The following is a 25,263-nucleotide window of genomic DNA, read 5'->3' as shown; positions in this document are numbered from 1 at the left end:
TTTCAGGTTGAGACCCTTCTTCAGCCTATTATATTGATTACAATCAAAACAGTGCATTCATTATGGATTTTATTTACCCAGAAGGTGGATGGAATCTGGAACACACTGCTCAAGTGTGGCACAAGTCAGATTCATCACAACATTAAGTAGGATCCAGATGAGCACTTCAATCACAACAGAATGCTACAGTATAAGTGCTGCATATAGGAATTAGTATAGATGGGTACTTAATGGTCAGCAGGACCTGTTTCTGTGCAGTATAAACTTAGAAGATAGAACAGTACAGCACAGGAACCCTTGCACATTAAACTTTGCCCCTCTGAAATCTGCCCATTTAACTAACTTTCTGTGACTGCCTCTACAGGTTAATAGACGTTGATGGGAGATGCACTTTGTATTTACTAACTCAACGTCCAAACATAAGCAGTAAAATGCTCAACAATTGCATAGGTACCTTAAGTGAAAATAAAAGATTCTGTGACAACATTCTGAAGCGGGACAGGGGAAGTATTGGCAGCAAGCTGGCCAATATCCAACTAACCAAACATAGATTTGATACCCATTATCATGCTATTTGTGGAAGCTTGCTATACACAAATCAGTGCCCACTCCAAAATAGTTTAGGAACAAGCTGAGATCATGAAATGGTAGAGAAAAAAAGTCCTTTTCCCGCTACACAAGATTACCGAATGGAGAAAGGCCAATTAGATCATTGTCCCAACAATTAACATAAAATTAATCCTATTACTCTGGACTCTCGGAATCTCGTTGTTGTGCTTTGCTTAGTTGATGCAGTGGTCTCTGAATAATACCATGCAGAAGGGCAAATCTAAGCTCCATCAACTTCCTGCATGCAAAAGTTCTCCAAGCCCCTTTCATCACCAACTTAGTGAACACCTTCTACACACAAACTGACTTTATCTTCCCGACATTAGGAAATTATCTTTTCTTGTACAGTGAAAATTGCAGAGAATTCTGGACGTAGCCCAGTCCATCACACAACATGCCTTCCATTGACTCCATCTATACTTCACTTTGCCTCGGCAAGACCACCAGCATAATCAAGGATGTTTCTCACCCCTCACACACTCACTTCTCCCCTTTCCCATCAGGCAAAACACATCCTTCCAGATTCAGAGACAGTTTCTTCCCAGCTGTTATCAGGCAACTGAACTGTTCTCTCACCAACTAGAGAGCGGTCCTGACCAACCATCTACCTCATTAGGGACCCTCAAACTATGTTTAAATTTTATCTTGCTAAACGTTATTCCCTTTAACCTGCATCTGTACATTGTGGACGACTTGATTGTAATCATGTATAGTCTTTCTGCTGACTAGATAGCATGCAAGGAAAAAGCTTTATCAAAGCATCTGTCCTTTCCTGGAGTCTATGCTGTTTCATCTCTTGCATCTTCCAATGATCTAAGCTGCACCTTCTCGGGCTTAGATGGTTGAACCATTTATTAAAATGTCATTCTTGGGAATACAGGAATGGCTGTCAATGCCAGCATCAATTGCACATTCCCAGTTGCATTCAGTACTTGGAGCAGTAAGCTTAATAAATTACACAATTCCAAGATATGGCTTTCAGCTTCCAGTTCAACAACTTCCTCCAGTGTCATTACATGAGGTGTAATTTCATTTCTTATTCCCTCCAAAATGCATTTGATCATATACCCCGACTGCATCTACTTAGCATTTCATTAACTCATAAATACACCGTCCTGGCATTTTTGTATAGCTCCCATCACAAATGATTCTGAAAATAGTATTTTGACCATATTAATTTAACCTTGAAATAATTACTCTAAGTGCATATTGACATATAGCATGTAATACCCTTTAGACCACAACATGTCCCCTGGAACCATGTTTTACTCTACCAATTGAAAGGGTGAAAAAAATCAACAGAAACAGACGAGGACACAAAGTGTTGGAGGAACTCAGCGGGTCAGACAGCATCGCTGGAGAACATGGATAGGTGACGTTTTGGGTCGGAACCCTTCTTCAGACCGATTGCCAGGATGGGAAGAATGGAACGTAAGCTGGATGAAAGGAGGCAGGGTAAAGCATGGTAGGCGATAGGTAGACACAATCAAGTGGTGGTTTTAATAGGCAGATGGTTGGAATATAAGAGCCCATGTCGGGAACACCGGATGCAGTAGATGAGGTTAGAGGAAGTGCAGGTGAACATCTGTCTCACCTGGACAGACTGCTGGGGTCCCTGGATGGTGGCAAGGGAGGGGGTATAGGTACAGGTGCTACATCTCCTGTGGTTGCAGGGGAAAGTACCTGGGAGGGGTGGTTTGGGTGGGAAGGGATGAGTGTACCAAGGTGTTGTTTCGGGAGTGATTTTTACGGAAGGCAGAAAGGGGTGGAGATGTGAAGATGCAACTGGTGGTGGGATCACTTTGGAGGTGGCAGAAATGACGGATGAAGATGTGTTGGATGCAGAGACTGATGGGCAAAAGGTGAGGACCAGGGAACTCTATCTTTGTTCTGTCTGGGGAAAGGGGAGCAAGAGAGGAACTACCTTCTCAGTTGCTAACCATTTTAACTCCCATTCCCATACTGACCGTTCTTTCCTTGGCTTTCTCCATTGCCAGGGTGATGTCACACACAATCTGGAAGAACAGCACATCATATTCTGCTTGGGTAGCCTATAACTCAAAGGTATGAATATCGAATTCTCCAATACCCCTAACTCAGGTGCACACTCATTTCTCCCACCATCTCCTTTCACCCTAGTCACCCTGCTTCTTTACCCTGGCAAGAGGGTAGACATGCAGGTGGAACTACAGCGGGAATAATAAAAATAAATCAACTTGTCCTCATGTCATCTGTCTGGCATCCTATTAGCACAATAATGATGCAATCCCCATGCCCATATAATCAAATGAGGGTGATGAATATTCCAACAAGCTATGTCACATTGTGTGCTAAATATGAACTCGAACACAAATCAGAATGACCAGTACAATTTTGGTCTCATTAACTGCATTATAAAACAGATTTGCATTCTGCACTGCTGGCAAAGAATTGCTGCAAAACTCAGAGAACTGCGGAATTAGAAACCGAGCATTTTTTTCAGCTGGTGTATCACCACATTTATATCCACAGAAGCATTTCCTCACTAAAACATCTCGCATTTTCATTCAATTCTCACTCCATTAATCAAGCCTTTCGTTAATTGTAAGAGTGCCCCTTATTTCAATCACTACATGTGGCAGCAAGTTTGCAATTTAACCATTTTATGCAATTAATTACTTCCCAAATTGTTTTTACCTGAGCATTTTAGAGTTGCTCCTATATTCTTGACTCACATGTGAGGAAAGGGTTTGTTTTCTCTCATTCACCTTATCAAACTCTCTTCATAATTTTAGATGGCTTGATCCCATCTCTTCCAAATCTTAACTTTTTAAAAAAAGATTCCCAGCCAATCTAATCTTTCCTGATCAGATCAATTCTAGCAATAGGCATGCAAATCTATTTCGCACTTTTTCTTACATCTTCAGATTCAAAACAAACAAAGTCGGTCCAAACAACAAGCATAAATTTAATAAAATCAATAAAATATTAGATTTTCTCTGGAAATCACCACTAAAATTTAGTTTTCATACCTTGCGAGCATGAAATTGCATTGCAACTTACAATGATTATGTTTTAATGTACACAGTGCCCCACTCCGAGTAAACATACTGATTTTGACATTGATGCTGTCCCTGACCACTAAACCTTTAAGAAATCAATCACATTGGCAGGAAATACAGAGCCTACTTGATATTCACTGCTGATAACTACCACCTTGAGATTTAAAGACACAAGGCAATTCATGTCTGAAGAAGGGTCTCGACCCGAAACGTCACCTATTCCTTGCTCCATAGATGCGGCCTCACCCACTGAGTTTCTCCAGCATTTTTATCTAGGCAATTCGTATGCTAGTTAGAATGGTTATCTTCACCAAGGGAACAGATGGCACTGTGCCATCAGTAAAGGATAATAAACATTGATAATTTAGCAAATCCTGCCAGCCTTACTGTACTGATCACTGTTTCTTGCACAAAGAGGTACCATTCATTACAGCAAGATTGTCAGTTTTGCAAATGGCTGACAAACATCTTTGTATATAGTATGCGCCTGGTTGCGATTAATTGAATTATAATATAGTCCATTCAGTCTTTCAACAGAATGAATATTGATTTTTCTAACACTAAACTGGGTTTTAAATAATATAAATTAATATAGTTTAATATACACCAAAAATGTCTGCACTTTATAAACCAGACAGAAAAAGACAAGAGCCATTGACAGACAACAAGAGCACAACATGACAGATCTGTATACAAACCATTGGTACGTTATTAATTTCACTTAAATCAAGGATTCTGTAACTGTGAAGCTGTAACCCGTACAACAATGAACAAATTAACATTCAATAAAGATCACAGTTTTAAAGATTGTTCCATTGCTTAACCAGTGCCAAATCCATTTGTTCAATCAAGTACATCACCTTAGAGTGGGGGAGGAGTATCAAAATATTTAGCAAAATGAGTCATCTCACAATGGTAGTGCAGACAAAAACCTCAAGAGCCATTGTATCTGCAACCTCCTCACCCTCCTGCCCAGCTGTCTGAAGCATCCGACTCCATATTATAATCACCAATAAAAAAGCAAGCTCTTCAAAATAATGGTCCAAGTACTAGGCGTTCTAATGGGACTACCAACTTGAGTAAACGCTGAACCCTTACCCCCGAAGACCAGGTCCTACGATTGTTGATGACGGAAATAAGGAAGGCAAGTAGCGAGAGCATAAGGGAACCAGAAAGGGACATGGATAGGTTGAGTGACTATTTTACATTTTTTTCCGCACTTGAGGCTTTTAAAATGTCCTTGAAGAAGTTTCTCTGCCCTCATAAAAATCTCTTACTAAGGCAAAACATAATAACATGCCTGTTTCAAGAGTCTTGTGCCAGGCATGCATGCATGTAATGTACCTGTTCTCAAAGCCAGTTGAGTGGCATCAGATCTTCAGTGCCAGAGCCATTAATCTGAGAGGGGCAAATACATTTTGCAGAAAGTGCTTGTGATACCTCTCCATTGCTTTAAGGTGCCTGATAGAGCATATATATATAGAAGGTGCATAGTGCTGCCACTGCCTGGGTTTGAGGTCTTACTTTGAAAATCCCCAGTCAGCTGAAGGCAATGCTGATGCACTGAAGGCAGAGGTCAATTTCATCGTCAATGAGGGGTTCCCAGATATGGGAAATAATCCGGGCTTCAGGGCTTTGAGCAGCTTTACTGTCAGAGATGTGTTGGACGGCTAGGAAACGTGAGTAAAGGCCCATTGTCTTCAGGACGCAAGGCAAAGTCTTTCGGATGTTTCAATAAAGGAGTCAATAGCGACTTGGAACTCATTATCCAATGCACATTTCTAAAAGTCACCTGCATGCAGGAACTTAATAACTTGACTTTTGGGGTAATCCCGGTGCAGGAATAGAGATAACAATGCTTAAACTGTTTATCATCCAGCCTTTGAGGAAATATTATATAATAGAACCGCTTGGATAGTGACTTTTATAAAAGCTAGGCAATTTGCAAGAGAAAAGCTTGAGGTTTTCAGAAACACATGTCTCCTAAAGAAATAAAATACAAAGAAAACACACAGGGAATGGATGAATCAAAACATAGAAATGCTAATCTGAACCTGCATAGCTTAGTTTATTGCTTTGAGGCAATTATAACGCTGGAGGAAATTATATTTGATATAATTTTGTGTTGAAGAATGGATTACTGAATAGGGCCTCTTCTTAGGCCTGGGGTCATCTGCTCTTTCTCTATGGCACATTCCTGAGCTCTGAATGTGACATAAAGATGAAGAGTTATGGCTGTTTATGCTGAATTCGAGACAGAATTCAAGGCTGAGAGATAATAGACTGTGGTTAGCTTTGGCTATGTTAAATTATAATGAGGTTGAGATAAGGGATGGATGCTTGGAGAGGAAAAATCAGATTGGTGGATTTGTGACCTTCCTTCTGTTTATAGAAGTCGAAGAAGCAGATGTACTTCTGAGGTAATGGTCTGAAGTTGTAAATTTACCTTTGTTCTGTAATATTTGTAAAAAGGCCTTGGGGATGAGATCAGAAATCCATCTCCCAGAGATAGCAGGAAAAGGAGAGGCTGCAAGTTAGAATGAAGCTGTATCCATGCACAAAGCACATATCAATTGTTGACAGATTTACGACCCATGTATGCTTGGAGTTGGGAGGTGTGTGTGGGGTTTGAAATTAACTTAGAAGTTGTGTAATCCGGCGAACCCATATAATTAATGTTTTTAATACATAGGTAATAGTATTTTAAACTGTGTAAAATTGTAGTGAAACCATTTATGAAATGTATTGTGTCTAAGTAGGATTGTAAACATTAGAGTTTGTTTAGATTTATAGAAATATCTTTCTTCTTGGTATAGAAAGTATGTTTTGTTTGTATGACTTGTGTGATCATTGTATTATATATGTAACTTAAATTTTGAGGAGTGGTCTTTGATAATTGAGCCTACTGGGGTTTTGCTATGTTGAAATAATATAATTCTAAACAAAGTTAAACCACAGGCAAACAAAGGTTGTAAAATGAGGCCAGAGAAGGGGGGATCGTGTGACTGCTGTTGTAAATCACCAGAAGGACTCAGATGATTAGTTACTAGTTTGTCATACCCTCTGTATCAGAAATGTCTAATACCTATATAAATGCCATGAGTTTGTATCAAAGTCACTAATTCTCTGGACCTGTGTTGGAAGGTTCAGAGACTAGTCTCGTCTGAATAAAGAATCGACTTCAACAGCTACAAGCGTGTGAATCAAGTTTTCTTGACTTTAGATTGACAAAATAACTCAGTTTAACACCTGTTGATTAACTCAATTCTTGTGAATAGCTTGTTGGACATGATGTGCAGTGTGGCAGTACACCCAATCTAGAAGAGAGTAAGTGTAAAAGCAGAGCATTATGTGATCCCAGTCTGCACTATATCTTGGTTTGTCAAAGCATTTATGTCATTGTGTCACAGATACAGAAATGGTAACAAATTTCAAAAGAGCTTTCCTTAATCCCTCTTGGCAGACAAAGTCAAAGGCATTTGCAAAATGAATAAAAGTCATGTTGTAGTTTACCACATGATAAATTTAGGAAAAATGTTCAAGATCATGTTAGTTGTACGTCTTGGTATATAATTCTGATTGCAACTCTGGAACTAGTTCCTCTTCCTCTGGGAGGCAGTATTTCAGGAGGATCCTTGCAAAGACTTTGGCCATGGCAGAGAGGCACATCTCTCTGTAATTATCACTATCAGACCAACTCCTTTCTTGAAGAGGCTCATGACTAAGTCGTCCCCTCGCATGCTTGTCTCTTTCTGGATAAGGTCACCATTTCATCCGAGAGATAGACCTCCACCATGTTTCAGAAGATCAGAGGTCATTTCAGGTGCTCATTGCCGTTTTCAAATACTCAATGTTCAACTTTGATTGAACATTATTTAATTTATAATAATAACAATTTAGGGCAGTACAGTGGCGCCGCAGTAGAGTTGCTGCCTTACAGCGCTTGTCGTACCGGAGACCCGGGTTCGATCCCGACTTCTAGTGCTATCTGTACGGAGTCTGTACGTTCTCCCCGTGACTGCATGGGTTTTCTCCGGGAACTTCGGTTTCCTCCCACAATCCAAAGACATAGAGGTTTGTAGGTAAATTGGCTTGGTATAAGTGTAAATTGTCCCTAGGGTGTAGGATGGTGTAACTAGCGGGGATTGCTGGTCGATGTGGACTTGGTGAGCCGAAGACCCTGTTTCCGTGCTGCATCTCAAAACTAAACTAAAAATATTTGAGATGAGATTCAATAGCAGTATACAAAATTATGACTGGCTTAGAAAAGGTAGAAAGAAGTTGCCTGCTTTTGTAGATGTGTTAAAGTACTCAAACCTAAAGAAAAAGGTAGGTGTGAGAGAAGTTTTTTCTTTAATATGCAAAGTGGTTATGATCTAGAGCTCATTGCCTATAAAAAGTAGAAACATTGAAAGTTATCACCAATCCCTGTGCACCAAAGATTGATTGCAAAACTATCAAGAGAGAAGGGGAATAGGATTAACAAAATTGTACTGTAAGGAGATGACACAAAAGGAATGGGTGACGTTTCAGGACGAGACCCTTCTTCAGATTGAAGAAGGGTCTCGACCCAAAACATCACCGATTCCTTCTCTCCAGAGATGCTGCCTGTCCCGCTGAGTTACTCCAGCTTTTTGTGTCTACCTTCAATTTAAACCAGCATCTGCAGTTCTTTCTTACACAAGAAATGGCATAAACTTGATAGACAAAAGTCTTTGTGCCTTAATAATTTTAAAATGTTATGATTCTAAAGCTCCTCTCCATCAGAATGTTCCCACCATACTTTCTTTTAATCAGAAATTCCCATCATGCTCCTCTCGATTAGAACTTCCCAACAATTAGTCTGTCAGAAAAGAGAACACTGACATAATGTTTCCACCCAAAAGAATGCCCTTCCTGACAAAACTAGGTACCATCCCACTAGCTGCTCTCTGAAAGAATAGGTTATATCCATCTTGCAGATTTTTTTTTTTTGATTGGAAACTCGCATCCACTTTGACTCGCATCCACCTTCTTCCCAATAAAACCAAGACACCCATTCTCACCTAACAGAAATCTCCGCTCTTACACACCCCAACTACAGACCTGCCTATCCACTTACATGATAAAGGGAGCCCACTCACACTGTTTTGATGCAAGATAGTCATGGCCCATTCATGTCGCTACTTTCCTCCAGGTCTACTAATGTTGAATAAGGCTGTCTTCTAGTAGAGGGCTAGAAAGTGGAGGAAGCGGTGGGAAATAGTTTAATTGTATCTATTTACCTTGAGTCACCACATAAATGTTTTAGGAATGGTAATCCAAAATAAATTCGACAGGAATTGCAAGACCTAGACGTCCTCAGCCAAATCATCTCCATCTGATGACGTTGGTAAGATTGTCATTTGTTATTTCCCTATATTCAATTGTAGCTCGTCAACTGCAAACAATGGAATTATTGCTTGCATTGGTGGAACACAAAATATTAATCTTACTCAAAAGTCCCTGAGCAACTCATTTATTGCTGTACAAAAGCCTTCTCTGTTGCATTAATTAGAAATTATTAATTCTGCACACTGAAGAAAGGCTGTATCCTGGAGCTAAGTATCATTGCTGATATGTCTGTATAACATGACATTTAGGATTAGACAGAGAGTTTTGAATGATAATTTCAGTCTGTGCTGTCATTTTCATCCAACAACCTCCAGTCACTATTAGAAAGTCTAACTTATTATGTCTTATATTTTCAAGGCTTTAATAAGGTTAGCTTTGTTAAGTTCATAAATATTGGCTCACATTCTAAACATCACATTCCACTTATATCAGCTATTCATTTCTTTGCAATAGTCTATGTTAATGTTTGTATATTTCTGCATTCGCCATATTCTAAAAGGTCTTTAAAAGTGAGCAGAACTGAACCAAGATACTTTCACTGCATACAGATCTCCACATTCAGAAAGCCATGCAAGTAAAACAGATATCCGCTGAATTGCTCCAGCATTTGTGTCTAGCAGATATTTTTCTCATTAGGAATAGTTGAGAATTTTCCAAATTTAAAACAGTTGTACATAAAGACGTTCAGGAGATTTATATCAATAACCCAAAGCACAATTCCATAACACACCATAATACAATTCTGTGGCAGCAATCATACATCAGTCTCCTATACAATAAATAGATCTACATAATAAATATATGGGGGGAGGGGGGGTGGGGGGAGATGCGATCTCGCTGGCTTTCCTCTTTGCACAAAAATCATCCCTGAAACCATTGTACATATTCGTTCTGTTGCACAGCACCAAGTAACAAATGTACAGGCAGTCTCTGCATATCTAATCAAAAAACATTACAAAAATAGCTTGCATTATTAAATTTACGGAAACCATAGTGATCACCATGGCAAGACCATAACACTGGTGTTGCTTTAAGACCAAATCTGCAAAACCTATGGCCGGGCAGGATTGCTGAATTGCTGCCACTGACCCGAGTCACAGAGCTCAATGCCCACCCTAAAGCTGCTTGCAGTGCTCAATGGCAGAACCTATGTTTGTGGCATTCAATCCACAACACTTACTACCCTTGCATTTCTAAATCCACAGTACTGATCAGATTGCAGGACATCCACACACCAACATTGTCACAACATAAATTACTAAATCCACAGCAGTAATTAGCCTCAAATATGAAAACCAAAGCACAAGCCGTATTTGACAATCACAAAACCTTTAGAAATTGCTGGAGCTAAAGCTATAAACATTAATGATATTGTTCCTGCATTCAACATAGTATCAAGAGCAAAATACATTGCCTTACAGTAAATTATTGGTTAATGTTAAAGTACAATTTATTTTTGTGTGTAATCCTTCTTTGGACTTGGTGCAGTGGAGATGGCAGATGGGATAGTGGAATGCTCCTCATGTAGGATGTTGAAGTCAGGGAGAGTTCCAGCGCCCCTAAGGACTACACCTGCAGGAAGTGCGTTCAACTGCTGCTCCTTATTGACGGCACTGCAGCTGGACGACCTCAGGATTGTCTGGGGGTGTGAGAGTGTTACAGTGAGATGGTCACGCCTAAGGTACAGGCAGAAAGCAGATGGGTGACCACCGAGAAAAGGAGTAGGCAGATTGTGCAGGAATCTCCCAGGGACATTCTCCTCAAGTATGTTCCTTTGGATAGTGTTTGGTGGGATATCCGACCAGGGGAGAGCAGCAGCAGCAGCAACAACAACAACAATCACATCTGTGGAGCAGACCTGGCTCTGTGAGGGAAGGGAAAAGTCAGACAAAGCCACAATGACCGGAAACTGATCAGTTAGAACAGGCAAGAGATTCTGAGGCAGTAAACAAGACTCCGGGATGGTGTGTTGCCCCTCTACTGCCAGGGTCCAGAATGTCTCAGAGCAGCTGCAGAAAATTCTCAAGGACAAGCATGAACACCTGGAATTCATTGTGTACGTTGCCACAAATTACATAAGTAAGAAACGGGATGAGGTCCTGCGGAGTGAATACAGAGAGATAGGCAAAAGATTAAAAAGTAGGACCTCAAGGGCAGTGATATCTGGATTACACCTGGTGGCACATGCTGGTGAGGGTAGGAATAGGAAGATGGGACAGATGAATGCACGGTTCAGGAATTGGCACCGGGGCAGTATTTCAGAATTTTAGTCAATTTGCAGGCAAAGGTGACCTGTACAAGAGGGGCAAGTTGCACCTGAACTGGAAGGGGACAAAAGGATCCTTGCAGGGAAGACGCAAGAAGGGTCTCGACCCAAAAAGTCACCCATTCCTTCTCTCCCGAGATGCTGCCTGTTCCGCTGAGCTACTCCAGAATTTTGTGTCTACCTGGGGAAGTTCACTAGTTCTACTCAGGAAGGTTTAAACTTGAGAGGCAGGGGTGTGGAAACCGGAGTAGTAGGAGAGAAACTGGAAGAAGAGATTGGAATTTAGAGATTGGGAACTGCAAGTCTCAAAGGTAGGACAGACAGGAAGAAGTGAAGGAATATGCTGAAGTTGATGGGCTGATGCGTGTTTATTTCAATGCGAGGAGTATTGTGGGCATAACAAATGAACTTAGAGCCTGGATCAGTGTTGGGACTATGATGTTTTGGTCATTGCGAAAAGATGGCTAAGAAGGGGACACAACTGACAGCTCAATGTTTCAGGGTTTTGATACTTCATACGTCATAGAGAGGGAGGGAAAAGAGTTGGAAAAGAGTTGGAGGAATTGCTCTACCAATCAGGGAGACTGTCACTTAGTAATCAGGGAGACTGTCACTTAGAGAAGACATACTGGAATGTATGTCAGCTGAGGCGATATGGGTACAGTTTAAAAATAAGAAAGGAGCAAACACTCTAATGGGATTCTTCTATAGGTCCTCCAATATCAAGGAGGACATAGAGGAATAGTTATGCAGACAGATCACAGGATGATACCAAAGCAACACCGAGTTGTCTTAGTGGGTGACTATAACTTCCCCAATATTGACTGGGACTTGCACAGTGCCAAAGAGTTTGAGGGAGCAGATAAAAGTCCAGAACAGTGCTTGCATTATTTTCCACTTTCTCATCCTTCAGTGCCATTTTAACGACATACCGTCAGATCGCTCTGCTCCTGCACTCCTTTTCAAGCTGGATTCTTTCTATACAATTAACATAATTTTCTGATATGATCATTACCTACTAAATGTAACCCTACAGAAAAAAATTGGTGTCCTTGAGCCATCTCAATTACAACACCCCATTCTTCTTTGGGCCAAAAACTTACTGCTCTAGAAATTGATGCTGGTTACATTTTAGGAACTCTTAGACCGCTCAACTTTCCGTTCCAATTTACATTATATTCCAGGCATTGCACACTTCCTACAGGACAAATCCCACCTCTGACCAATCTTGTTCTCAAATATCTTTATTTTGCTTGCTTTCAGGTTTTAAAAATATAACCCCTCCAAAGCTAACTTGTTTCAACATTAAGCGTATTGTATGTTAAATACTCTCGTACACAGTACCTCAGCATGTTGTTATGGACACTTATGTTGTATTCTTCAATATTTGCATTAATGCAATATAATCAAGCTAGTGTTTATTGTATTTTGTACTGAAAATATTTGGATTTGAACAAAGGGCAAAATAAGATTTTTAGTCTCATCGACGATGAGTACATATGTTGTCTCATTTTTTATATGCACCAAGTCAGACCAAAAGTCAGAAAAAAGGAGAAAAACTAAAAGACAGAAAAAATAAAAGACAAAAAGTTATTACCAGGAAGAAAAGTAGTTCCGACAATAAAAGATGGGATAAAGTCAGTAGAAAGAATTGATTTTGGCTCTGGGTCAATAAATAGAGTCATTTGGGTAAAATTAAGGAACAGTAAGGGGCAGGAGTTATCAACAGTCGTAACACAAGGCAAAACATGCACTGAGAAATAAGCAGCATGTCACATGGTAACGGTGATTTGAAGAGACTTTATGTATAGACAACGTAAACAAAAGTGGCACTATAAAGATATAATTCATGGACTATTTTCAAGATGGTTTTCCTGATTACTATGTTAAAGAGTCAATCATAGAACAGGTTATTTTAATCTTAAATTCTGCAATATGAAAGATTTATTAATAATACTGTATCAAAAGACTACTATAAGAAATTATCTAAATTATATAAATTTGATCTGAACATTTAAAGTGATTTAGTTTAATTCAAAACCAGGTTCTTAAATCTAAACAAAGCAAACTATCAAGGTTAACATGCAGATGTTGGTTATAGAAGATTGGGAAACTATATTAAAAGGATGACAGTAGATAAACAACAGCTACCATTTAAAGAATAATTTACAACAAAATAAAAGCCTAAAAGTAATTGCATTCTAACCAGTCAACAGCCTAAGTTCAATATGTTATGAAATCAAAGGAATGGCTTATAACATTGTTTGACTATTGGGAAAGTTTCAGAATTCACAAAAAGAATTCCAAAGTGTTAGATAAGGAAAAGGAAAGTAGAACATAAGAGTAATCTAGCAAGAAATTCAAAAATAGTTCATTAATACTTCTATAGGTATAAGGAGGAAAGTATTAGCCATGGTTAATGTGGATCTTTTACAGACTTGGACAGGAGAAATTACACTGCAAAAAAAGGAATTTCCCAGTCTCTTCATTGCAGGTACAAAATAATCGCCCCACCCCCCAAAATAGAGCCATAGACAATAAGAAAGAGGGGAAGAAATAAGAAATAAATGATTTTAAATGATCTCAAAAAGTTAACACAACTGAAGATTAAAATACCTTGGACCTGATTATCTGTATCCCAAGGTTTTCAAAACAATGGCTATAGGAATGTTTCACATACACAGGAAGGTAGCAAACACATTCCCACCATAAAAGATTGGAGGGAGTTGAGAATGACAGACCAATTGGTCTGATAGAAGTAGCAAGAAAATGTTAGAATCCATAATTTAAAAGATAGCAGAACATTTAGAAAACAACAATGGAATTGTGCAGAGGATTGAAGAGGAATGAGGAATTGTCAACATGAAGAGGAATGAGGAATTGTTTTGACAAATATGTTACGTTTTTTTTAAGTAAGAAGGAACAGGACCGACAAAGAGCTGGGGTGCATTTGGATTTTGAAAGGGCATTAGAGCAGGTGCCACGCGAGGGGTTACTGAACGAAAGTAGATTGACGACGACGTGCCGGTAATCCCAGTGTCGGTTCACGGACATAAAGCAATGAGCAAGAATAAAACGAGGACCGGGTGTAGTGACGACTGGCGCAACGAGGAGACCAGTACTGCAACCCAGACCCGACCCCCCCCTGGTGCCCTTGGCTGTGGTTATCCATCGCCGCGAGTCGGGCAGACGCCGGTGCCGTGCGACTGTCCGCCCGTCTCCTGACACCGGTTGGAGGTTGGGAACCGCGCTCTCCGGCCTACCTCGTCTTCCCCCCGCCGCAGAACGCACCAGACGCTCATGCACCATTCCGGCCCGAGCCGGCGACCCTCTGCCTGCCACCAGCCGCGGCAGCGGATACACGACCAGCCAGCGTCCCCTTTGCCAACCCGTTCCCTGGCTCCGGCCGTACGACAGGCCGCTGCCGGAAGACCATGCCGGTCCCACTACAAAATACTTCCCTCCACTTCCGTGTGGCCGCCGTGTGGCGTCTGAGCACCGGGACGAGGATAGTTGAGGCCGCAGCCATTAGCCACCCCGGGTCAGTAGTGGGCTCGAGTGGACGAGAGGCCGTGGTAGCGCCAGAAATCCTGACAGCCGCTCAGGGGCCCCTGGTACCGATCCGCTTCTGATTTGCACTTGGGGGAAGGGGAAGGGGAAGGAAACCGGACCTGTGAGCGCGCGCTCCCTCCCGTCCAGCGGTCGCCAGCCAGTGGAGGGCGCGGGGTTAGAGACCCTAGGCTGCAGCCGATGTACCCAGGACATGACCAGTCCTGTAACCCCCCTCCCTCCCTCCCTCGCATAAACGATCCGATGTAAGGTCAATCGCCTGAGACGCGAAGATGAACACAAGCATCTCTGGAGAGAAGGAGTGGGTAAACGTTTCAGGTTGGAATGTCACCTCTTCCTTCTCTCCAGAGATGTTGCCTGGCCCGCTGAGTTAGAAACATAGAAAATAGGGGCAGGAGTAGGCCATTCGGCCCTTCGAGCCTGCACCACCATTCAATATGATCATGGCTGATCATCCAACTCAGTATCCCGTACCTGCCTTCTCTCCATACCCCCTGATCCCTTTAGCCACAAGGGCCACATCTAACTCCCTCTTAAATATAGCCAATGAACTGGCCTCAACTACCTTCTGTGGCAGAGAATTCCACAGATTCACCACTTTCTGTGTGAAAAATGTTTTCCTCGTCTCGGTCCTAAAATATTTCCCCCTTATCCTTAAACTGTGACCCCTTGTCCTGGACTTCCCAACATCGGGAACAATCTTCCTGCATCTAGCCTGTCCAACCCCTTAAGGATTTTGTAAGTTTCTATCGATCCCCTCTCAATCTTCTAAATTCTAGCGAGTACAAACTGAGTCTATCCAGTCTTACTTCATATGAAAGTCCTGAGTTACTCTAGCGTCTGCAGTTCTTACACAACTGAGGCGCAAACTTTGTTTATTTCCCCTCAGATGCTGTCTGGCAGTGTGTGTGCAGCATGTTTCACTTTTATTTATGTGTCCTGTTTGGTTCCACGTTTAAATCGAAGAGAGGGTTCGGACAATCTAACCCGCCAATAAATGGAAGTCAAAAACTTGCAGATGTTGGAACTTTGAACTAGGAACAAATAAAATCGGGGGAAAAAGGCAAACTTGTCAGGTTTTATTGGACAGCATCTGTGGAAAAGAATGCTTAATGTTTCAGGTTGACGATCCTTAATCACAATTGACAAATAATCATAATTTACAAATCGAACACTGGAGAGGATGGAGAAGAGATTTACCTGAATGCTGCCTGAATTAGAGCACATTAGCTGTAAGGAGAAGTTGGACAAACTTGGATTGTTTTCTCTGGAGCTTTGGAGATTGAAGAAAAATCTGATGGAAGTATGTAAAATTATGAAAGGCATAGATAGAGTAGACAGTGAGATCGTTTTTACCCGGGATGGAAATGCAAAAACTAGAGGAAATAGCTTTGTCAGAGAGGGAAAACCTAAAGGAAATTTATGGGGCAATTTTTCTTTTACACCAAGTTGTGGATGTCTGGAACAGGCTGCCAGAGCTGGTAGTTGACACAATAGTGGCATTTTAAAAGGTTTTAGATAAGCACATGGAGGGAATAATTCAGGGAATAGAGTAATATTGATTGTGTGCAAACAGATGAGATTAGTTTAACTTGACATTTTAGGCACAGACATTGGGGGCCGAAAGGCTTTGCCTGTCTTGTGCTGTTCTAGGTTCTTTGTTTAGCAGCAGTGAGAGTGAAGAATATGATGGTAGAGATGGACTGGTTGTGTCTAAGTTTAAGGAATAAACACTGCCAGGGTGTGGAGATTGTCACGTGCCATGTATGTAAAGGAGAAGGAACTGGAGAAGGAGAGAAAGGACAGAGTCCAGATAGGAAGAAATAGGTTCTGTGAGGCAAGACCTGACTGAAGCAATGGCAAAGCAGAACTGGTTAAGGATCTTGGAGAGGAAGAGAAATAGACAATATGGATTTGGCAGGCTACCAGCTGTTAAGGCTGTGGAGGGAAGATCTCCCGATGAAATATGTTCAGTAATGGGAGAAACAATGGTTTGATGGCTAGTGGTGGGTTCATGGTCTGAAAAGCATTTAAGGAGGTATCTAGAACTGAAACAATTTACCAAATCACAACAGCATTGCCTTTGTCACCAAGAGGATAATTGGTGGAATGGAAGATACCGGGTGAAAAGAGGATTCTGGAAACTGGAGAAAAGATCCACAGACTGGATAAAGCCCGTGACCAAAGAAATGAGCATAGAGCTGAAGGCAGAAGGAGTGCTCTTGTCATGCTGGGCATGGAATTTGTTGATATGGGCCAAGTCAGTGTATATTTTGAAGGCAGAAATAGATAGATTCTTGATTAGTACAGGTGTCAGAGGTTATGGGGAGAAGGCAGGAGAATGGGGTTAGGAGGGAGAGATAGATCAGCATGATTGAATGGCGGAGTGGACTTGATGGGCCGAATTGCCTAATTTTACCCCTATTCCTTTTAACCTTATGACACGGGGGAAGAGTTAGGAAGAGTTATCCTCGGGTTAGGATTCATAGTTCGAGATCTAACAGGTGAAAATTAGAATGGTGAAATCTTGGGAGGGAATGGAATAGGGGGAGGGGGGGGGATGCTGTGATGTCAGAGGAATAAACAGAGGAAGAGAGATCGTGACTGAGTATTAGAATTCTAGAGCTGTTGACCAGCTAAATTAATTCTCCCATTGAACAACTTCAACTCATCTTCAAATCAAATGTATCATTATGGAAACACATGGGCTAAGTCATGTCTGTCTGGATATATAGTTTATATAGATATATATCTTTGTTTCAGACCCATTCAAGCCCTCCTCCTCAGCTTTTTTATGATTACTGTGTTGGTGCTGCTACCAGCATTTGTACATAACTCAAAACTATAATTTCCCAGGCTGTCAATTTACACCCTGCCAACACTTTCACAACATTCATACCTGACTTCCTCAGGGGGATCTAGCAGTAAATAGTATCCATTGGAAATCCACACACCCACAGCTATCTCAACCTCCTTCCAGCCCGCCTTTTGTGAACCTGCAACTTGCTCCCAGTTTCTCTGTCTATTCTATCTACATGTATTCTGATTATGAGGATTTTCACATTACATCACTTCTTCTGTGACGTATTTCATTATCTTTAACTGTGGCTTCCATTCTACCTTGGTTAACAGAGCTCTCAACCTCATCTCTATTTCCTACACTTTTACTTTCTTTCACCCTCTATCCTCTCAGCCAGAGTCAGGATAGGATTCCTATTGACCTCATTCTCCACCACATTAGTCTCCACATTCAACCTCTGTAATGGCCTCCACCTTCAATTAGATTTCGCCATTAGCCATGTTATCAACAACACTTCTCCCCACACCCCATGCCCCCCTTTCAGCATTCTAATGGGACAGTTATTGCTGCAACTTCCTGATTCACTTAAGAAATTTGTAAGTTTCTATAAGATCCCCCCTCAATCTTCTAAATTCTAGCGAGTACAAGCCGAGTCTATCCAGTCTTTCTTCATATGAAAGTCCTGACATCCCAGGAATCAGTCTGGTGAACCTTCTCTGTCCCCCCTCTATGGCAAGAATGTCTTTCCTCAGATTTGGAGACCAAAACTGTACACAATACTCCAGGTGTGGTCTCACCAAGACCCTGTACAACTGCAGTAGAACCACCCTGCTCATATACTCAAATCCTTTTGCTATGAATGCTAACATACCATTCGCTTTCTTCACTGCCTGCTGCACCTGCATACCTACTTTCAATGACTGGTGTACCATGACACCCAGGTCTCTCGTTGCATCTCCCCTTTTCCTAATAGGCCACCATTTAGATAATAGTTTACTTTCCTGTTTTTGCCACCAAAGTGGATAACCTCACATTTATCCACATTATACTGCATCTGCCATCTGCATCCACAAACCTGGAGATGTTGCATTCAAGTCCCTCGTCCAAATCATTAATATATATTGTAAATAGCTGGGGTCCCAGCACTGAGCCTTGCGGTACCCCACTAGTCGGTCCACCTCCAGTTAAGGTGTAACCTGTCCCTTTTGTACAGGTCACCCCTACCCTAGAAGAGATCCCAGTGGTTGATAAATCTAAATCCTTGCTCCCTGCACCAGCCCCTCAGCCACACATTCAGATCCCCTATCTAATTGTTCCTGTCCTCACTGGCACGAGGTACTGGAAGCAATCCAGAGATAACCACCCTTGAAGTCCTGCTTTTTAATGCACCTCTCCTCTTTGAATAAATTAAGATCTCTCCTCTTTGAATAAATCCTCTTTGGGCTTATACTTTCCTGATTGGTTTCCTGGTTAGATTATCACCGCAAGAACTAATTAACCACTGTATCTAATTGATTGATGACATATAGCTATTCAACTCCATACGCCTCCACGGTTCGAAGTGGGACCGGCCCCGCGCGGCCGTATGCCTCAAGCGACCACGTTTGGTCGCGCTAGACGCATGCAATTGCATGCTGGTGGGACAGGCCCTTAACTCTCTGAACTTGCGTTGCAGAACCCCCTTCCTACTCTTCCCGATGTCGTTTGTTCCTACGTGCACAACTACTGCCGACATTGTAAACAGATCAGCAGCTGAGCGCAGCAACGTATGAGGTTTGAGTCTGGCACATGTCACTGAAATTAAGCCGGACACTTTCTATAACCAGACATAGGGAAAATATGAGTCAGTTAGCTTGAGCACTGACTGGTATTGTCAATTTCAAAATAGTGTATTAATAATTTAACTGAATAAGACCATAAGAAACAGAGTATCATCTTTTTAATACGGTGTGTGCAATGTCCTAAGCTACCTAGTGAGGACGTAATTCAGTTACAATTGCAATTATAAATCAAGATCTCTCCTCTTTGAATAAATCCTCTTTGGGCTTATACTTTCCTGATAGGTTTCCTGGTTAGATTATGACCACAGGAACTAATTAACTGCAGTATCCAATTGATTGATGACATATAGCTATTGATCCACGAATGCCCGGCTCACACATCTTCCTTGTTCAATAATGGCTCTATCTGCTATTTTTGATGATCTGCCCTTTTGTAGTGAAGACCACCTTGCGAGTCCCATTAATAACCAAATAGAAATCGTTGGTTCATTTGCAATGCTGACCCATCAAATACTGCCACTGTTACATTAAGTGATGAGTGAACTGTAACAGCAAGTGGGTATGATTTGAATTGCTATGTTGGTCAACAGAGGAGAAGTGTTAGATAGAATGACGTGATAAACCTTGTCATAGGCCGGAGACACAGCAGGGATACATCAGAGTCACTAGTCACAGAGGATTGTGTAGGAGACATTTTGTAGCCACTTACTGCATCAGAGATAGAAACATGATTGGTTGATATTACTATTGTATTATTAGTATTATTATGTGTGATATAGTAAAACAAAATTGGTTAGATTCAAACATTCAGTTGCAGAAATTATGGGTACCAAATCAGATACTTTGGAGAGTTAAAAGCGACTGCAGATAGGCCATTGGAATCAATGAAAAGGGGTATGATTCGTGGGATGTGAGCATCACTGACAAGACCAAGATTTATTATACCTCCCTAAATGGAACCACTCCTAGTGAACGTACTCCCACTGCATAATTGGGTACGGCATTTCAGGATTTTAATCCAAAGGTGAGGTAAAACAGGATTATAATTGTAAATCAGAATGGTGTGTGACTTGGAGGGAAGCTTGCAAGTAGTGGTGACTGTATGTACCTGCTGCTTGTACATTTGGTTGGAGAGGTTGCAGATTTGGGATGTGCTATTGAAGTAGCCTAGGGAAGTAGTTGGCAGCCAGAATGTAGCAATGGTGGAAAATAATAGAGCGGATACATAACTCAGTATTCCATCGCAGTCAGGAAATGCCCTGATGGTGGAAGGAATTTTCGCACATCTCTGTACTCCTCCCCTTCTCTGGAAATTGGTTTCTGGGGCTGCTCCTTACTGTGGTTTCCCTTTCATTAGCTGTCTTTGTCGTGACCATTAAATGTTGAAAGCCAATTTTACCTTCGGACCCCTGCTCTGTTTCCAATCTCTTGCTATTATCAACATTTTCCAGGCCTGTGGTAAGACTATCTCCTGAGGATGCATGCTTCAGGAACCTGCTGATTAATGAATGTGGGGGCCTTTCTCCAGTTGCAACCTTAATACCACATCCCTCGAGGCATCACACAGGTTCTGTATGACACACCGCAGCTTTCGGCTAATCTAAATCTATTTCTCGTTTGTGCACTTCTCCAAACTGAAGTTCAAGTCTGCAAACTTCCTGCCAATTGTTCCTTATTTCCTATGGGTGGCTTTCAGCCTTTCAAGTGAGACCCTCCTGGTTATTGCTGCACTTAAAGCTGCTCTGACAATTATATGCACATGGTGCATACTACTACCACCAGGAATGTGATTTTGTTCTGAACTTGTAATTTGATGAGTTGTTAGTGATATTAATAGCTAACTAGTATTAATGACAAATCATTTGACAGTTGTTCTGGTAAGATATTGCCCTCAAGTGGAAGTACAGCTCATTGCTACATTATCCCATGATAACATAGACAGTGTGATGCTCCCAAGAGACAAAGTTAATTACTGGAATGTTGCAGCCTTTACACAAATATCACCTTTCCTGTTTTTAATATGGTAAAATGGCAAAAGACATTTACATATGTATTTTCAAATGAAAATGAACACAAAACCGCACATTATAATCAAGAACAGGAAATACTGGATTTGATCCTCAGATCCTGAAGACGGCTACAACTGCTCCAGTCTTACCTTTATCACAAGAGCTCAACTACCAAATATGCTGAAGACTTCCAACCAGAATAAACTTTATCTTTCTAACACTCGGTTCTTTTTCCGTGACATTTAAATGAAGGTGCACTAATTAGTCACTGATCCCAGGAATGATAGGTTAACCTATGGTCAGTGTTTGTCAGCACTGGGCCTGTACTTGCTGGAGTTTAGAAGAATGAGGGGGAACCTCATTGAAACATACACAATAGTGAAAAGCCTGTTTAGAGTGGATGTGGAGAGGATGTTTCCACTAGTGGGAGAGTCCAGGACCAGAGGTCATAGCTTCAGAATGAAAGGATGTTCTTTTAGGAAAGAGATGAGAAATTTATTTAGTCAGAGGGTGGTGAATCTGTGGAATTATTTGCCACAGAAGGCTGTGGAGGCCAAATAAGTGGATATTTTTGAGCTAGAGATAGATGGATTCTCGATTAGTACATGTGTCAGAGGTTAAGGGGAGAAGGCAGGAGAATGGGATTAGGAAGGAGAGATAGATCAGGCATGTTGGAATGGTGGAGTATATTTGATGGACTGAATGGCCTAATTCCACTCCAATCCCTTATGACCATTGAATGATACAGCACACAAACAAGCCCTGCAGTTCATGGATTCCATACTGATCAACCATCTATTTACACTAATTCTACATTTTTCTCCCATCTTTTTTTAGTTCCACATCCGCATGAACTCCCTCCAGATTCTACCACCAAATTATACATTAAGAGCATTTCACAGTGCCCGTAGAATTTGGGATGTGCGAGGAAACCCACACATTCATAAGGTGAGCGTGCAACTTCGGAGAACACCAGAGGACAGGATTGAAGCCCCGTCTCAGGAGCAATGAGGCAACAATTCTACTTGCTGCGCCACAATGCTGCCACCTAATGGAGGGCAGTCGGTGACAATTAGCAGCAAATTGTTTTGCCCATGTTTGTGAGGGATTCTTGGACATTGGGAGCAGGTTATAATGCAGATAATCTGATCATGCCAGTTGCTTGTCCATGGGACACATCTCCGAGTGGGCATGTTCTAAATGTTGTGAATCTTTGCAAGGTTGGCTGCACTTAGCCATCTTCAAACTTGATACTGAGGTTGATGCTATATGTAACATCTATTTTAATTCTTGTGTCAATGCAAGTTTGATTCAATGCAGTGACTTGCTGCTTCATTTCAGAGGGGTGTGAAGAGACAAGCAGATTATTGTAGATTTGGAGTCGTGTATGAGGCAGATTTCCAACAGCCTCACAGCGCCAAAGTCCCAGGTTCAATCCTGACCTCGGGTGCTGTCTGTGTGGAATTTGCATAGTGTCCCTGTGATCGTGTGGGTTTCCTCCGGATGCTCCAGTTTCCTCCTAAATCCCAATGATGCACCGGCTTGTAGGTTAATTGACTTCTCTAAAACTGCCCCTAAAATGCTTGTTTCCATGCTGCATCTCCAAACTAAACTATTCATGATAGATAGATAGATAAATACTTTATTAATCCCTTTCTCAGGGAAATTCAGATTTTTTTGCAGCACACCAATAAAAGTAAGACACCACATTAAAAAAGAATTGAACATAAAACATAAAAACATCTCCCCACAATGGTTCCCACTGTGAGGGAAAGCACAAAGTCCAGTCATCTTCCCCTTGTTCACCCATGGTCGGGCCTATTGAGGCCTCCGCAGTCGCCGCAACGGCGGCCCGATGTTCAGGCCCTTTCGCCGGATGATGGGGCTTCGGCGTCGGGAGAACACTCTTCAGCGGCTTGGAGTGTCTGGAACGGCCTCCTGCCAGAGACCGCGGCTCCCGAAGTCCACAGGCTGCGCTGGTCGGAGCTCCGACACTGGCGATCTTGGCGAGAGATCCCAGGCTCGAAGGTGTTCAGTCAGCGCCGCCGCGGCTGGAAGCTCCGCAACGACAGCTCCGCGATGTTGGGAGTCGGCAGTCTCAGCACTCCAGAGCCCACCGCACGGCGACCTGGGCAAGGCATCGCCCGCTCCACGATGGCGCCCCAGTGCTGCGCTGCCGCCGATGCCGGAGTTCTGGCTGGTCCTAGCAGGAAAACGCCACTCCAGTCCCATTGGTAGGCCACGAAGAGGGGGCAAAGACATTGCCCGGAGAAAAACCGCATCTCCGACCAGGTAGGGACTGAGAAATGCAGTTTCCCCCTTCCCCACCCACCCCCCACATAAAAAAGATTAGATTAGATTAGATTAGATTCAACTTTATTGTCATTGCACAAATACGAGTACAGGTACAACAAAATGCAGTTTAGCATCTAATCAGAGTGCAAAGTAGTAAAAATACTGGTTAAAACAATATGTACAATGTGGATGAATTGAACTAGTACATAGGCAAAATAAATATATACAGATAAAAGGGTATAAAAGATAGCTAGCGTCAGGCCTGTGAGGTCAGCAGGGTAACGGTATTTTGGAAGAAGCTGTTCCTCAGTCTGCTGGTGCGAGACCTAAGGCTCCTGTACCGCCTCCCTGATGGGAGGAGGGCAAACAGTCCATGGTTGGGGTGTGAGGGGTCCTTAATGATTTTCCCGGCCCATCTCAGACACCGTTTGCGGTGGAGGGCATCCATGGCAGGGAGCGAGGCACCGATGATGTGCTGAGTGGTTTTCACCACCCGTTGCAGTGCCTTCCTGTCAGCTGTGGTGCAGCTGCTGTATCACACCGTGAAGCAGGTGGTCAGGATGGTTTCAATGGTACAGCGATAGAGGTTGGACAGGATCTGGGGGGACAGGTGAACTTTCTTAAGCCTCCTCAGAAAGTAGAGGCGCTGCTGCGCCTTTTTAATCAGTTTGGTGGTATTGAGGGACCAGGACAGATCCTCTGAGATATGTACCCCGAGGAATTTGTAGTTGGAGACGCGCTCCACCTCAGTCCCGTTTATGTGGATGGGGGTATGTCTGCCACCTCTGGTCTTCCTGAAGCCTACGATGATTTCCTTCGTCTTCTTTGAGTTGAGGACGAGGTTATTGTTGGTACACCAGGCTGCCAGGTTCTGGACCTCCTCCCTGTAGGCTGATTCGTTATTGTCCCTGATCAGTCCTACCATCGTGGTGTCATCAGCGAATGTTATGATGGCGTTGGAGCCATACATAGGGACGCAGTCGTGGGTGAAGAGGGAGTAGAGGAGAGGGCTGAGCACACAGCCCTATGGCACGCCGGTGTTCAGTGTCAGAGTGGAGGAGGTGAGGTTGTTGATCCTAACAGACTGGGGTCTGTTGTTGAGGAAATCCAGTGTCCAATTGCAGAGGGAGGTGGTGATGCCAAGTCCGCTGAGTTTGGTGATCAGACTGGCGGGGATGACAGTATTAAATGCGGAGCTGAAGTCAATGAACAACAACCTGATGTAGGAGTTGTTGTTGTCCAGGTGGGTCAGGGCAGAGTGTAGGGCCGCAGATATGGCACTCTCTGTGACCTGTTGGGCCGATAGGCAAACTGATGGGGGTCCAGTGTGGGAGGGAGGCTGGATTTGAGGTGAGAGCCAGGATCAGTCTCTCAAAGCAGTTCGCGATGACGGGGGTGAGTGCCACTGGGCGAAAGTCATTGAGACTCCCTGAAGCTGACTGTTTGGGCACTGGCACAATGGTTGAGGTCTTGAGGCAAGTAGGGACAACACCCTGGGCCAGTGACAGATTGAAAATGT

The 25,263-nt window shown here is 42.4% G+C and overlaps 1 protein-coding gene across 7 annotated transcripts in view; it reads right to left on the bottom strand.

Annotated features, from left to right (window-relative positions):
* ube2f (ubiquitin-conjugating enzyme E2F (putative)) overlaps nucleotides 1–14,752 on the bottom strand; it is a 101,683-nt gene extending 86,931 nt beyond the window's left edge. For 3 of the 7 annotated variants that reach the window (XR_008723750.1, XM_055638470.1, XM_055638468.1), the window contains exon 1: nucleotides 14,553–14,712. Coding sequence is in view for 1 of the 7 variants with exons in the window: in XM_055638471.1 (XP_055494446.1) it covers nucleotides 14,553–14,598 (46 nt within the window). In the remaining 6 variants the exon portion in view is untranslated. Of the gene's footprint in view, nucleotides 1–14,552 lie in introns of all 7 variants that reach the window. The other 4 variants (XM_055638466.1, XM_055638469.1, XM_055638471.1 and 1 more) reach the window with 3 other exon arrangements.
* Between the last annotated feature and the right edge of the window lie 10,511 nt (nucleotides 14,753–25,263).

Source organism: Leucoraja erinacea, chromosome 7 (genome assembly GCF_028641065.1).
Source record: "Leucoraja erinacea ecotype New England chromosome 7, Leri_hhj_1, whole genome shotgun sequence".
In the NCBI taxonomy this organism is placed as follows: domain Eukaryota; kingdom Metazoa; phylum Chordata; class Chondrichthyes; order Rajiformes; family Rajidae; genus Leucoraja; species Leucoraja erinaceus.
This window is presented reverse-complemented; position numbering and strand designations above follow the sequence as displayed.